Source organism: Sarcophilus harrisii, chromosome 5 (genome assembly GCF_902635505.1).
Source record: "Sarcophilus harrisii chromosome 5, mSarHar1.11, whole genome shotgun sequence".
In the NCBI taxonomy this organism is placed as follows: domain Eukaryota; kingdom Metazoa; phylum Chordata; class Mammalia; order Dasyuromorphia; family Dasyuridae; genus Sarcophilus; species Sarcophilus harrisii.
The window spans coordinates 121,462,827-121,477,419 of record NC_045430.1 but is presented as its reverse complement, the minus strand read 5'-3'; the positions used below and the strand labels follow the sequence as shown (position 1 = coordinate 121,477,419).

The following is a 14,593-nucleotide window of genomic DNA, read 5'->3' as shown; positions in this document are numbered from 1 at the left end:
ACTAGCCGGGCCCCAAGTGAAGGAGATAGGACTTTGAAGGAGACAATAAAGGATTTGGACTTTAACACCTGGCTGCACTTGTGGTGATTACTCTGACTGAAAGAAAGGCTGCTTCCAGATACCCCAAGAAAACCTCAAAAGAGAACATTTTTAGAGAGAATATTACAGTAACTAACATACTTTCTAGACTCATTGGACAATACTCCCTTTCCTGCATTCTGCATTGCAGCCAACTGTTCTTTTCTTTTTTCCACAATACATGAAACTCTTATCTCCTGACTTCATGCCTTTACAGGGGTTGACATGTACTTCTTAGTACTTTTGCTTCATAGAATCCCTTTGTTCTTTAAGACACTGTTTTTAAGTCTTTCCTGATTCCTCCAATTGCTAGTAACCTACCTCTCAAACTATTGTATTTTACTTAATATTGTATTATATATTCACATTTATCAGTTTTGTATTTATGATATATGAACAAGCATTTATTAAGAACTTATGTACAAAGACTGGGGATAGATATTGAAAGATGGAGAGAGTATCTGCTCTCAAGATCTCAGTATCTGTTCACATTTTGATAGGGGATATATCACATCTAAGAAGTTTCTGCTTCAAATTAAATGAAAGATTCCATGGCCCTTAGATCAAAGCAGAGAGTAATGCATCTTCTTTAATAGTCATTTCCACTGACAAAATCATATTTGTTTCTGACCTTAAACCTTTGGACAGTACCACACGCTTTGGTATAAAAGACTTTTTATTGGGTCTTTAGTGAAGGTAGCCTTTTGAGGAGGCAGTGATGTGAGTACCTGAAGAAGCAGTTACCAGGTTACAATTTTACAAAAGTTGCTTTCTGGGAAAGTGACTATAGCTTGAGCTGGGGTAGCAGCAGGACACATGATCCATAATTCACATTTTTATATTTACTTGATGTATCCCTCATTAGAATGTAATATCTTTTAGAGAAGAATGCTACTTTCTTTGTACTTGTATTTGTACTTGTGACTAGAACAATGCCTGCCATATTACTTGGTTAACTGATATCTAGTAATTCCTCAAATCAGGACATCTTGTAAGTTGTGTTCTATCCCTAATGTCAGCTGAGAAATCTTAAATCCATAGTTCTATCAGATTGGGAGTAGACAAATGACATCCATTTTTTCTCATGATCTCTAAACAGTTCTATATAGATAGATAAATAGATAAATCTATATACATAAAGATTTGATACCTGGTCCAACCCTCTCATTTTATAAATGAAGAAACTGAGAGGTTGAATGATTTGCTAATGCAAATGTTATGTAACAGAAGCAGTTATATCCTTTAAAATTTTGAAAGCAATCATATATGAACTAATGCACAACAATGCCTTGCAGCCAACCCCTCTGCTTTCAGAAGGGTCCTTAACTGAGCATGCTTATAATTCATGGACTTTTAGTCCTTAAATATTTATACTCACAACACTGTTTTTCTCTTCAATTGCTTTTATCTATGTTTTTTGACCTGGATTTGAATCCTGCCTCTATCATTCATGTTTAATCTTGGACAAATCTTTTATTTTTTTCTGATCCTCAGTTTCCTTATTTCTAAAATATCCTTAAAGATCCTTTCCAACTCTAAATGGATGATCCTGAATTCCTTAATAAATACTAGCTGTTTGATGTCTATAGTTAATGGATCAATTTTAAAAAATAGATCTTTTGCATATCTAAAGTAGATAAATGAAAAAAAATCTTAGTTACATTCATCAAATCTTGATCTTATCCTGGATACTTTTTAATAATATATGACATGTATCTGACAACAAACTGCAACAAACCTGTCTCTCAGATTGAATCTAATATACCTGGCATCAAAACCTATAAGGACACACAGATCTTTTATAGTTATTATATCTGAAAGACATGACTTTTCTGTATATGAAAAGGGGACTTGATTTCCATCATCCTTCGTATGACAAAACTACCAGTTATTTGGGAACATCATAACATCACTACCACTTCAAACAAAATAACTCAATAGTTTCATCTGAAAAGCTTCACCAAACAGATGCGCTTTGATACTATAGTAGAAGATAATGGGAAAGTCATGCAATACAAACATTGTTATTTCCCAGAAAATGCTTTTATTTTTTTATTGACTTTAGTCAATGTTTTATTTATAGTATTTGTAGAAATAAAGACATTTTAAATCTTAATATTAATGATGAGCATTTATTAAATTGGACTGTTAATATTTCAAAGTAAGTTTTCAAATTAGTTTATTTAGTATTCTGATACTTTATGTTGTTGTTAGGTTTCTGAAATGAACTAAACGTGTATTAAATGCTGAGTGATATAAAAAGTTTTTGGAAACTATATATTGTTTTCAATCTGTGTCTTATAGTTTATTCTGAGCGTTAGACTAGACTATAGAATCTCATATATGCTGTCTATCTACAAGAAAGAATTTGGAGACAACAATGAAAATTCTGAAAACTCCACTACTACCTCACCTGACACACCACTTTCATCAGGTATTGTTTTTTGTAAAGATTATTTAGTAATCTTTAATTTTTAAGAATATACTTAAAGCCTCTGACTTACTAAAAATAACAAATAGCCAGAAGTGTATGTGAAATTGAATCTTAGTTTTAAAAAGGATTATTTGATAGAAGAACCAGGGCAAATCATTCAGTATCTCCATGTTTCAGTGTTTGCATTGAAAAAGTAGGAATAGCATCGATGTCTTGGGGATATCGTAAGAAGGAACAACAACAAAAAGGGACAAATTGCAAACTAATCTACAAGTATAAGAAAGCTACATAAATACAAAGAAACATCAGAATGTTTTTTTTTTTTTTTTGCTTGTTAAACATATGACAGTTATGGACAGCTAGTAACAATTAAATTGAAGAATTGATCAGTTAATACAGTTCCTATATAGGGATTGAAATTTGTAGCATTTATATTGATCCGACATTCATTTTTTAACCACAGCTACTTACTGAACCTTGGTTTCTTCTAAAGTAAAGTCAAGATTTCAAGGAGGAGGAAGAATAGGAAAGGAGTACAATGAAGTTTTGACAGCCAGTAAAGAGACATGAGAACAAAAATAGTGACTGGAATATATATATTAAAGCAAATATCACTAGAGCCTGTGCTAAATTTGCCTAAGCTAAAAGTCACTTTTTAAGCAGGGCTTATTTCCTGTTGTATTTGTTCTTATATTTTCTTAAAACACTGAAGTGTAAAGAAACAAAATTTTCAAAAATAACATGCATGCAACACTAGAAGCTAAGTTTCAATAACATTGATATAGCTATTGTTGGATCCCAAACTCTGAGCTTCTATAGAAAGATTTAGCTACATTTGTGTTTCTTTTTTACTTCCTTACCTATAGAAAAGCTGATTTATCCAATACTTTTGTCAAAATAGTATTAATTTCTGTGGATTTTGTTTTGTTTTTCTATTTCTTTTTTTTTCTTTTTTGAAACTGAGGAATTCATAGTCTGAAGTTAAGGAAAATGTGTATAAAGTCTAATCTCTTTTTTTTTTTGACTGAGGCAATTGGGATTAAGTGACTTGCCCAGGGTCACACAGCTAGGATGTGTTAAGTGTCTGAAATCAGATTTGTACTTGGATCCTCTTGACTTTAGGACTGGTACTCTAGCTATCCTCATTCATATATGTGTGTGTGTGTGTGTGTGTGTGTGTGTGTGTGTGTGTGTGTGTGTATAACACACCAATGTGGGATGGGGAGAAATATTTATTGTGATTGATTTCTGTTGAAAAAAGTAATGGTTAAGTAGATTTTAAAAATTACATTTCATTAAGAGATTAAGAGATCCTGTTGTTTATAGGTAGAACATAAAATAATTTGTGCTATTTTTTTTAAAGAATAAGAATTCCATCTTTTTTGCAAATTTTCAGTATTTTACGTTTTAGTCAAAATAACACTGGTACATAACACTACTTTCAAATAGGTATTTTTTAATAAACAAATCAGTAAAAATTATAATAAAATTTGAGAATTAAATTTTGTTTTTTAATTTTGTTGTATCCCTCTTTAATACAGTTTAATAATTTTGTTGGCCTGGTGGGAATTATTAATAGGTAGCTTAATCACATTAAAAACATATTATGACTCCTGATTATAATAAACTTCCTACCCTTTATCTTTTGCAGCTATTGTTCCTGATATAGATGAAATTGCAGCTCAGGCAGAGACTATGTTTGCTGGGAGGTAAAGTTACTACTTGCTTTTTTTGTTTTTTTTTATTTTTAAAATTTAATATTGAAGAAATCTTTTTATTTAGACTGATAGTGATACTTAATACTGATCTGTTTATTTTTATGTATTTTATTCTTGTCTTCCTTTCAAACAATATTATAGCCATACAATACAATTTTATTTAGAAAAGAGGCTACAACTTTCATGTAAAGAGGAATACAGTTGTTTGGTTTTTTTGTCATGTGAACAAAGAATTAGATAAGATAGTATTGTACTTTTCCTAAATGCTTTATCCACATTTTCCTCAAACAGCTACAATAAAAAAAATTACCGTTAAGTTCCCTTGTTGCAAAATTTACTCAAAAAATGTTATTTTCCTATATCTTTGAAACTTGAAGTTTGTTTTGTATTGTTATCTCTGTTTTGATATGTGATAGATAATCTATTTTTTGTCATTTGGATTACATATGTTTCATTCCAGAAGTATAATAACTTCAGCTCATTCTGCTATTTTTAGTTAATTTTTAGAAGTATAATTCAAATAGTATTTAAAAATAGTATATTTGAATATTTGATTAATATATTTCTAATATATGTTTTCCTATAGATTTTAACACGAGATTTTTTTAGTTTTATTGTCCCAAATTTTCTGTAGAAAACATCTGGCAATTAGAAAAGAATATTTGCATTTCCAATGTTAAGCAATTAACCTGTTTATTTTTATGATATAGTTTGGGACGGCATTGGTGTTTTCACATTAAAGAATTTCCTTGTTCATTGCTATCATCTTAAAATTAGAATATACAGTCCCTACTATAATACTTTATACACAGTAGATGTACAATCAATATCTTATGGTTGACAAACATGCTTACATTAGTGTTAACTTCTGCCAAAGAAAAAAAAGCTCTTCTTCACATCTTAATTTTCTCATCTGTGAAATGGGAGATAATAAATATCTGATTACCTTCTAAGCTAAGAAATAGTAGTGTTGAATGAGGTAACATATTTGAAGAGGTTTATGTTCCTTAGAAATAATACTTTGTAAATATAAGGATCCCAAAAATTGTGTTTGACTTTATAGAAAAGAAAAAAATCCAGTACAACTTGATGATGAAGGAGGAAGGACATTTTTACGAGTCCTTATTCATCTGATCATGCATGATTACCCTCCTTTGCTATCAGGAGCCTTGCAGTTGTTATTTAAGCACTTCAGTCAAAGAGCAGAAGTTTTACAGGCTTTTAAACAGGTAAGATTAACTAAACATCTGAATCCATGAGAGAATGCTCTGCACATGTTGCTCAACTCACAAAGTACATTTAGTTCTAGAAGAAGTCATAGAGGCCTTTGGGGCCAACTTCTTCATTTTATGGATAAGGAAACTGAGACTCAGGGAGGATAAATGACTTATTTGAGGTCTCAGAAGGTCTGCATAAGGTATGATTTTAACCAGGTTTTCCTGTTTCAGGCCCACTCTTCATTATTAAATCCTACTGTTTGTACTGTTAATGAGGACTTATTTATCTTCCTTAGGTCTCTTACTGCCCTTTAAGGGCAAATAATGGAGTTTTGCTTAGCTTCAAGATATAGCATATCATGAATAAATGTATTTCACAAAACTGATCTTAATTACTATCTTAAATACAAGTTAGAGGCATTTGATATGGGTCCAAGAGTTTGTAGAAACTTTTTCTCCTAATAAGATAAGATCTAGTTCAAATTTCACCTCTGATACATACATGCTATCTTTTCCACTCTGGGCAAGTCATTTAACCTTTGGTACCCCAGGAAACTTGCTGAGGAAATAAGTTTAAGAGTAGATTCTTATCTGCATTTGTAGGGAAGTTTCTTCGTAGGGAATTCCTAGTGCTAATAAAATCAGTGATATCACTGAAAAAAAAGGATCTATGAAAGAATACTCATATTTAAATATTGAATAATATTCTATTCAAAAAACACTTTGAAACACCTAGTTAGATAAGTTTAAATAGTTAATACTTTTGTCTATAGATATCCTCAAAGATGATGGCAAATATGCCAGGAATATTACAAAGAAAGAAATAAAGAGATGTGGTTCCCAAACAATGAATAAATGAGTAAATAGAAAGCATTTATTAAACATTTGCCATGGACCTCTGGGACTCAAAAAAGAAAGACAGCTCTTACTCTCAAAGAACTTATTGAGGAAAAATACACAAACAAATTTACAAATAAAATTATTATGTTTTTAGGTACAATTATTGGTATCCAATCAAGACGTAGACAACTACAAACAAATCAAAGCTGATCTAGACCAACTGCGACTGACTGTAGAAAAATCTGAGCTTTGGGTTGAGAAGAGTAGCACGTATGAAAATGGTGAAATGAGTGAAAATCAAGTAAAAGGGGGAGAAGAGCCAAATGAGGTTTGTTTTAAAATTTTAGTTCATTGGTAGTATTTATTTTAGAACAAGTTACATAATTTTAGTGAGAAACTTTCATAACAGTCTGGGAAGGATTACCTCAATTAATATTAACTGATTAAAATGTGTCCTATTTTTCACTCACTCTGGGATTTCCACAAATTCCATTGCAGAAGTAATTTGGATAAAATGTGCATTTTAACTGTCTTGAACCTTTAATCTAGATACAATGAAAACTTTATGATCACCTGAGCTCAATCATAGCTCCTTTCAGCACAGTTGCTGACAAGTTACACACAATTCAAAAATAAAGTGTTTAATTATCAGATATCTCTTAGGGTATCAGGTCCCTTAAATAGCAGTGGTGGAGTAGTGGTAAAATCCATATTCCCTGATGATGAAGGCATTGCAAAGACTAATACATAGGAAGCTAAAATTAGAAAAATTCATTCTTGCAGCATTTGCCATTTGATTTTTTTTCAGTTGAAGCAGTGTTTTTCTTTGCTTAATTCTATCTGATTTTTATAGATATCAGAAAAGCTGAATTCTCTCTGGAAAATTAGTAATCATTACTTAAAAGACCTCATTCCACAGCATCAGATTGTTTCAAATCAGCTTTATACCTTTAGTAGCTCATGAGGTTCTTTCATTGCTTTATAGATCTCTGAAACAGTCTGAGATGGTTAGACTCCTGAAGGTATTATTTTGAGATTCATATGCATGATTTATTAGGTTCTTGTCCTTTTTCCATTTTCAAAATGTTCATTTTACTCCCATGACAAAATATTCCCTTCACGGAAACAACAGACTGGGAAAACATTTTTACAGTCAAAGGTTCTGATAAAGGCCTCATTTCCAAAATATATAGAGTTGACTCTAATTTATAAGAAATCAAGCCATTCTCCAATTGATAAATGGTCAAAGGATATGAACAGACAATTCCCAGACAAAGAAATTGAAACTATTTCTAGCCATATGAAAATATGCTCCAAATCATTATTAGTCAGAGAAATGCAAATTAAGACAACTCTGAGATACCACTACACACCTGTTAGATTGGCTAGAATGTCAGGGAAAGGAATGCGGAATGTTGGAGGGGATGTGGGAAAACAGGGACATGAATACATTGTTGGTGGAATTGTGAACACATCCAGCCATTCTGGAGAGCAATTTGGAACTATGCTCAAAAAGTTATCAAATTGTGCAAACCCTTTGATCCAGCAGTGTTACTACTGGGCTTATATCCCAAAGAGATATTAAAGAAGGGAAAGGGACCTGTATGTGCCAAAATGTTTGTGGCAGCCCTCTTTGTAGTGGCTAGAAGCTGTAAAATGAATGGATGCCGATCAATTGGAGAATGGTTGGGCAAACTGTGGTATATGAATGTTATGGAATATTATTGTTCTGTAAGAAATGACCAGCAGGATGAATACAGAGAGGCTTGGAGAGACTTATATGAACTGATGCTAAGTGAAATGAGCAGAACCAGGAGATCATTATATACCTCAACAACGATACTGTATGAGGATGTATTCTGATGGAAATGGATTTCTTGACAGAGATCTAACTCAAATTCAATTGATCAAGGATGGACGGAAGCAGCTACACCCAAAGAAAGAACACTGGGAAATGAATGTAAACTGTTTACATTTTTGTTTTTCTTCCCAGGTTATTTTTTACCTTCTGAATCCAGTTCTTCCTGTGCAACAAGAGAACTGTTCGGTTCTGCACACATATATTGTATCTAGGCTATACGGTGACATATTCAACATGTATAGGACTGCTTGCCATCTTGGGGAGGGGGTGAAGGGAGGGAGGGGAAAAGTGGGAACAGAAGTGAGTGCAAGGGATAATGTTGTAAAAAAAAATTACCCAGGCATGGGTTCTGTCAATAAAAAGTTATAATAAAAAAAAATATTCCCTTCATTTAGACATCATGTCTGGGATTTTAGTATTGGCTGTAGTAGTCCTAAGGAATTTCAAAGCTTAGGAGCTCTCTCTTCCTCCCTCCCTCCCTCTCTTTCTTTTCCTTCTTCCCTCCTTCTCTTTCCCTCCCTCCTTCCCTCCCTCCCTCCTTCCATTTCTTCCTCCTTCCCTCCCTCCATCTTTTCCTCCCTCCTTTCCTTCCTCCTTCCGTCCCTTCCTCCCTCCATCCTTCCCTCCTTCCTCAAACCTCCTGTGATACCCCTTCCCCACTGTTTCAGTTGAGAATCTTGTTTCTTATTTCATTGATAAAATATTGGGACTATTTACTGAAAGCTCTTATTTGTCTTTTGCTCCTCATCTCAAATCCCTCAAATGATTTCTCCTAGGATCTCCTCCTTCCCTTTTGTCTCACATGAAGAAGTAGCTCTTCTTGCTATGACGCCCTCTCCTGTAGTACATGCACAAATGATCTCATTTTATCCTGTTATCCTCTAGCAGAATATCTCCTCTATCTTTCCTGCTACCTGACTTACTTTCACTTTCTCTGACTACTTTTCTGATGTCTACCAAAGAGTATTCTTAGTTTCTCTATTATTGTTAAGAATATTACCACCCTCTTGGTCACCTATACTTGAAATCTAGGGATCAGTCTTGACTCTTCACTCTTTCTCACCTCCTGTATTCTATCTATTGCCAAGTCTTGTTATCCATATTCCCACATCCCTACAATGACATTTATGGATTCAGTATATTTGTCTTAAGCTCAGAAATATTCTATGACCAAGTTAGTTTTTGAAATGCTGCAATAGTGTCAAAATATTTGCATGTGTCAAACCCACAAACTCCCTGAATCAATATTATACAATGAGTTGGTGTAATAGAGGTATAGGTTCAGTTTAAACAATTCAAGATATACAAAAGTTGAATGGACTGCATTGGGAGATTATGAATTTCCCTTCGTGGAAGTTCTTTGAAAGGAGATTGGATTGCTACTTTTTGAAAAAATTTTAAAGGATATATATCATCCTGTGTGCCTTAGATATATGACATATAAACTCTCTTTAAGGTAGATATTTTGAGATTCTTTTTACCTAATCTAATTATTCTTTCTGTCCCTTTGATCTTGTACACAGTTATTAGACTAGTTTTCTTAGAAGTAAGAGTGAGATAGGGTTGAGCATAAACAAGCTTGAATCCTTTAAAATAGATGATTTTAAATCCCACTTTTTGTTCTAATGGCTCTTTTCTCTATGTCTTTATCATGTAAGCTGTTGCTGGTAAATAGGAATGAAAGAGAGTGGTATATGGAAGGCTAATAATGCAGGAATTCCTTGGACCCAGTTGAGTAGGCCTGTTAGCAGTTGTTTTATGCCCACCTGCCAGGTATTTTCAGAGGTTAAGATGTGTGAATTAAACAATGTATAATAATAAAAACAATGTGGGGTATAATTAATTTATTTGCTTCATCCTAATGATTGGAGACTTTCTATTATAGGTTTTTCATATACATATATATGTTTTTTCTCATTGGTTACTAAATTAATTGGGTGTTACTTTGAGTTTTTATTGTAGACACATTAACATTTCATTATTTCTTAAGAAGTATTTCAGAATTCATGAAAGATTACTATCCCAAATGCAAAGTTCTAGTTGTCATATCAAAAAGAAAAAAATGTGCAATTCCTATTTAGAGATAATTTCTCTCATATATCATGTATATTTTTTATGATATTCTCCCTTGTGTCTTTAACTTTTTTTTTCTTTTGGTAAGTCATTTACTAACTGTGTAACTATTCAAGTCACTTAATACGTCTGCTTCAGTTTTCTCGTCTATATAACAGTTATTAACACTACCTATCCCCCAGGGTTGTTGTGAGAATAAAATGGGATAATACTTATAAAATAATTTGCAAATCTTAAAGCAATATATGGATGCTAGCCATTATCATTATCATCATTTCTGAAAGAGGAATTTATTGTATTGGAGTTTGACTATCATTGCTGTTGTTTCTTTACCAAAAATTATTGTTAGGAGTATCTAAAGAAAGGTGCAATTTCAAATGATGTATATGCATTAGGAACAGATATTTACCTAAGGGCTAATGTGACCTTCTTTTCAAATAAATTTCTTATTACTAATGAAGAAAACACAAAAATGCCTTCAAGGAATAGCTTCTCAATAGAATGACTCGTTAAGCTCTCATATGGCACATGAAGCTATTTTAAAACAACCAATTTTTAATAGTAATCCATTTAATATATTTTGCTTCAGCCAAACTTTACAGAGATAAGGTTTCTCCAATTTTAAAACCTAAATTAATTTTCTTTATTGTTTCTCAATTACATTCATTTGAGGTGAATTTAAGACAATGATTTCTTGGCATTTGTATGTATACTTTATTGCCTTGCCATTGTAAATAAATTCTCTTTTAACAAGAAAGCTCAGTGGCATATAACATGAGGAAGACTTGAAGTCTTTTAAGACTTAACAACTGCTGCTAAATCTTTTAACTTGTTTTCTTTCTTTTGTTTTTATTCATTTGTCTATTGCTCTCCTGCACAAAAGCAATAGCCAGAGCTCTGGAGGAAAAAAAAAATCAATCAATCAGAATTAAATGTCTGCCATGTACCAGGCATAGTGCTAAATTCTGGGAATACAAAAAGAGGTAATGTTCTCAAGAAACTTACAATTTAATGCAGGGCATAACATTTAAACAAATATATCCAAAGCCAGCTCTATATAGGATAAGTAGAATATTTATTACAGTTTCAATTTAGTTTGATATTTCATACTTAGAATTTGAATAATAGAACATATTTTTATATCACTTAAAAAAAACTTTGTTAATTGCTTTATTAGCCTGTATTAGGCTTACAATATCAACTCTAGTAAGATATTTATCTCCATTTTGTAAGTGAGGAGACCAGCAGAGTAGAAGGAACTGATTTTGAAGTCAGAGATTATAAATTCACATTTTGACTCTGTTAACTAATTATATTTGTGATGCTGACAAGTGATTTAACCTCTTTGGCCCACTAGTTTACTCCTCTTTAAAATGGCAGGTTTAGTTTAGATGACCTTTAAGTTATAATATCTTTTGATAGATTAGGAAAAGGATATATATAATTTCAAACTTATTTTGTAGTGAAATGGAAAATGCGAAATCTATTTTATGTCCAAGCTTTGGGGAGATTATCCCATAAGGTGATATTTAGTGGACTAAGCTTAATAGATCTTTTTCATATCATTTTGGTGGAAAGGCAGCCCATTCCTTTGTGAATACAGTAAAACAGTAAGACCCTTCTTCCTCCAAGGGAGTACAGAATAAATTCCAGCTTCTAGGAAATACTAACTTGGTGATCTTGTCTAGATAATTTGACCTCTTAGTATATAAATAACTCTAAGACTATAAGTTGCTGGCCTGCATAGGTGGGAGAAAATTTTTTCTCATCGGAAGTTATAACAATAAAATATCAGTAATAAAAATTCTAGATCTGGTTCAAATTAAAATCTGATTATTGTGAAGCTGCTTTATGGTGTTATGGTGTTGGAAATGCCTAATAATCTGTTATTTATGCTGCATATTGGAATATGTCAATATATTTTTATTTTAGAAACCTCATTAGATTAAAGTGACAGTAATTGATATTGTTTCTGTCAAAGTTTCAATCCTCACTAAATACAGAACATTCCTGAACCTTAAGAAAAATACAGTTTGTCTCCTAAAGAAGTTTGTGTTATCTAATTAGATAGCTGATATCCAGTAAGTAACACAATTTTCTATCTTCAGTGAGATTTCATTATGTCCATGGAAAGATATGATAGAAGTATTTGTTATGGGGGTATAATCAGGTGTATTAGGTGTATTTTAGGGTGTATGTAATCCAGGTATCTGGATTTTTTTTTTAATTGCAAGAAAATCACTTCTTTCATATTCTTCTTAGTATAAATAAACATTCAAAAATTTGTTTTTTAATATAATAAAATCACTTTCTTTGTAGATCAACCCTTTTACATTAGTAAACATTTCATATGACTTATCTCTAAGAAGCAGCATGGAATAGTAACTAGAAAGTGAGAAAGGGAAAGTTCTTCCTCTAACACATACTGGTTATATTACCCTCGGTTAGTTACTTATTCTCACTGTCCCAGATAAATCCTTAAGAATATAAGTTGTAGAGGAAGTACTGACCTGAGTGGTGAAGAGAGTTATCTTTTTTGGAGGTGGAGATGGAGTAGTTCTCTATACCATTGAAATCCAAATATAATCCCCATTCCCTATGGATTACTAGAAAACTCAGTTCAAATATTACTTTCTCCACAAAAGTTATTCTTGCTCTCTCCTTCTTAGTTCCACCTGTCCCTTTAAATTTTCCTAGATTACTTTAATTTTTCTGTATTTTAAAAGGTAATGTGAATCCCAAGGGTTTTCTGGCCTTGGACATGAGAAGAGAAGAGGAGTGATAGGAGTTTCCTTAGTCCCCCTCAGCAATTTGTCTATTTAATGTGCACATTACTGTGATCTCAACTGTCTTCTTAGGGCAATGGATACCTTTTCCAGCACCTGTAAAACTTGATGACTACTCCTCTGGTGATTCACATGAGGATAAATGATACTGCCGGAGATATCTAGAAGGCATTGTTAGTAATTATGATATCCTGGGCAGGAAACCCCAAACCTTAGGGCACATAGAGGATGCTTTTTAAAAAACTGGTGCTGATCAGTGGCCAGAATCTTTGGGAGGAGGAGATGAATTGTGAAATGAACAAGATTTTTAGGCAGTTAGGTTTCTGACAATATTTAGATTTCTGAACCACAGCTTAAAATATCGGAATGATGGGGTCCTATGTAGGAGAGGTATGCAACTAATGAGAATTGTTTTTTCCTAGAAAATTGCATGCTGATAAAGAGAGTTTTAATTTGAAGAGGGAAAAGAATAAAGCTACTTTTTTATATCTGTCTACCAAGCCAGATACCTTTTTTTAATATTAAAAAAATTTTAATAGTATATTTTTCTAGATCCATGTAAAGATAGGTTTCAATTTTCACCTTGAAAAACTGTGTGTTTCAAATTTTTCTCCTTCTCCTGCCTTTTCTTCCCTCCCCGAGATAGCAAGCAATCTGATATAGGTTAAACATGTGCAGTTCATCTAAACATATTTCCTTATTTTCAAACTATGCAAGAAAAATCAGATCAAAATGTAAAAATAACACAAGGAAAAAACACAAACAAACAACAACAACAACAAAGGTGAAAATATTATGTTTTGATCCACGGTCTCCATTGTCCCATAGTTCATCCATGTGGATGGCTCTTTCTATTACAAGTCTATTGGAATTGCCTTGAATCATCTCATTGAAAAGAGCGAGGTCCACCACAATTGATTATCATATAATCTTGTTACAGTGTTCTCTTGATTCTGCTCACTTCATTTAGTAGCGTTCTATGTAAGTTTTTCCAGACTTTTTTGAAATCAGCCTGTTCATTTCTTCTCCCTGCCTTTCCTCCTTTCCTTCCCTCCTTCTATCTGCATAGAGTATCATATCCTTACCTACAGATGCTCCATTATTGGATATCTATTTCAGGGAGGTCAAAGATAGAAAAATCCAATGGCTACAAAAATATTTCTACCTTTTTTTTTTTTTTTTTTTTTTTTGGAGTAGCCTCAGCCTGGAAACAAGATATGTACTAATTGGAGAGTGGTGTCTGATACAATTGTGATATATAAGGGTAATGGATTATTATACTATATTAATATGAATAATTTAAACAATACCTAGGAAGATTTACATGAATTAATTCATACTGAAGTAATCAGAATTAGGACAATAAGTCAGCTGATACAGTAATTTAGATGAAAACAACATTAAAAGGCAGCTGAACTTAGATTAAATGCAATGATCATTATTGGTTCTAAAGGAAAGATGATGAAATACTTCTTCCTCTTAATTTTATGAGGTGAGCTAATGCATGCCAAATGTTGTATATGCAGACATAATTTAATATCAGTTTTGTTTGTTTTTCTTTTCTTACAAAGGAAGGTTTTTTATAT

General features: G+C 32.4%; 1 protein-coding gene across 1 annotated transcript in view; it reads left to right on the top strand.

Annotated features, from left to right (window-relative positions):
* Nucleotides 1–14,593, top strand: part of ITPR2 (inositol 1,4,5-trisphosphate receptor type 2) — a 503,649-nt gene that overhangs the window by 226,639 nt on the left and 262,417 nt on the right. The window contains exons 23-26 of the mRNA XM_031938487.1: nucleotides 2,383–2,512; nucleotides 4,164–4,221; nucleotides 5,294–5,459; nucleotides 6,442–6,615. Of these exons, the coding sequence (XP_031794347.1) occupies nucleotides 2,383–2,512; nucleotides 4,164–4,221; nucleotides 5,294–5,459; nucleotides 6,442–6,615 (528 nt within the window). The remainder of the gene's footprint in view (nucleotides 1–2,382; nucleotides 2,513–4,163; nucleotides 4,222–5,293; nucleotides 5,460–6,441; nucleotides 6,616–14,593) is intronic.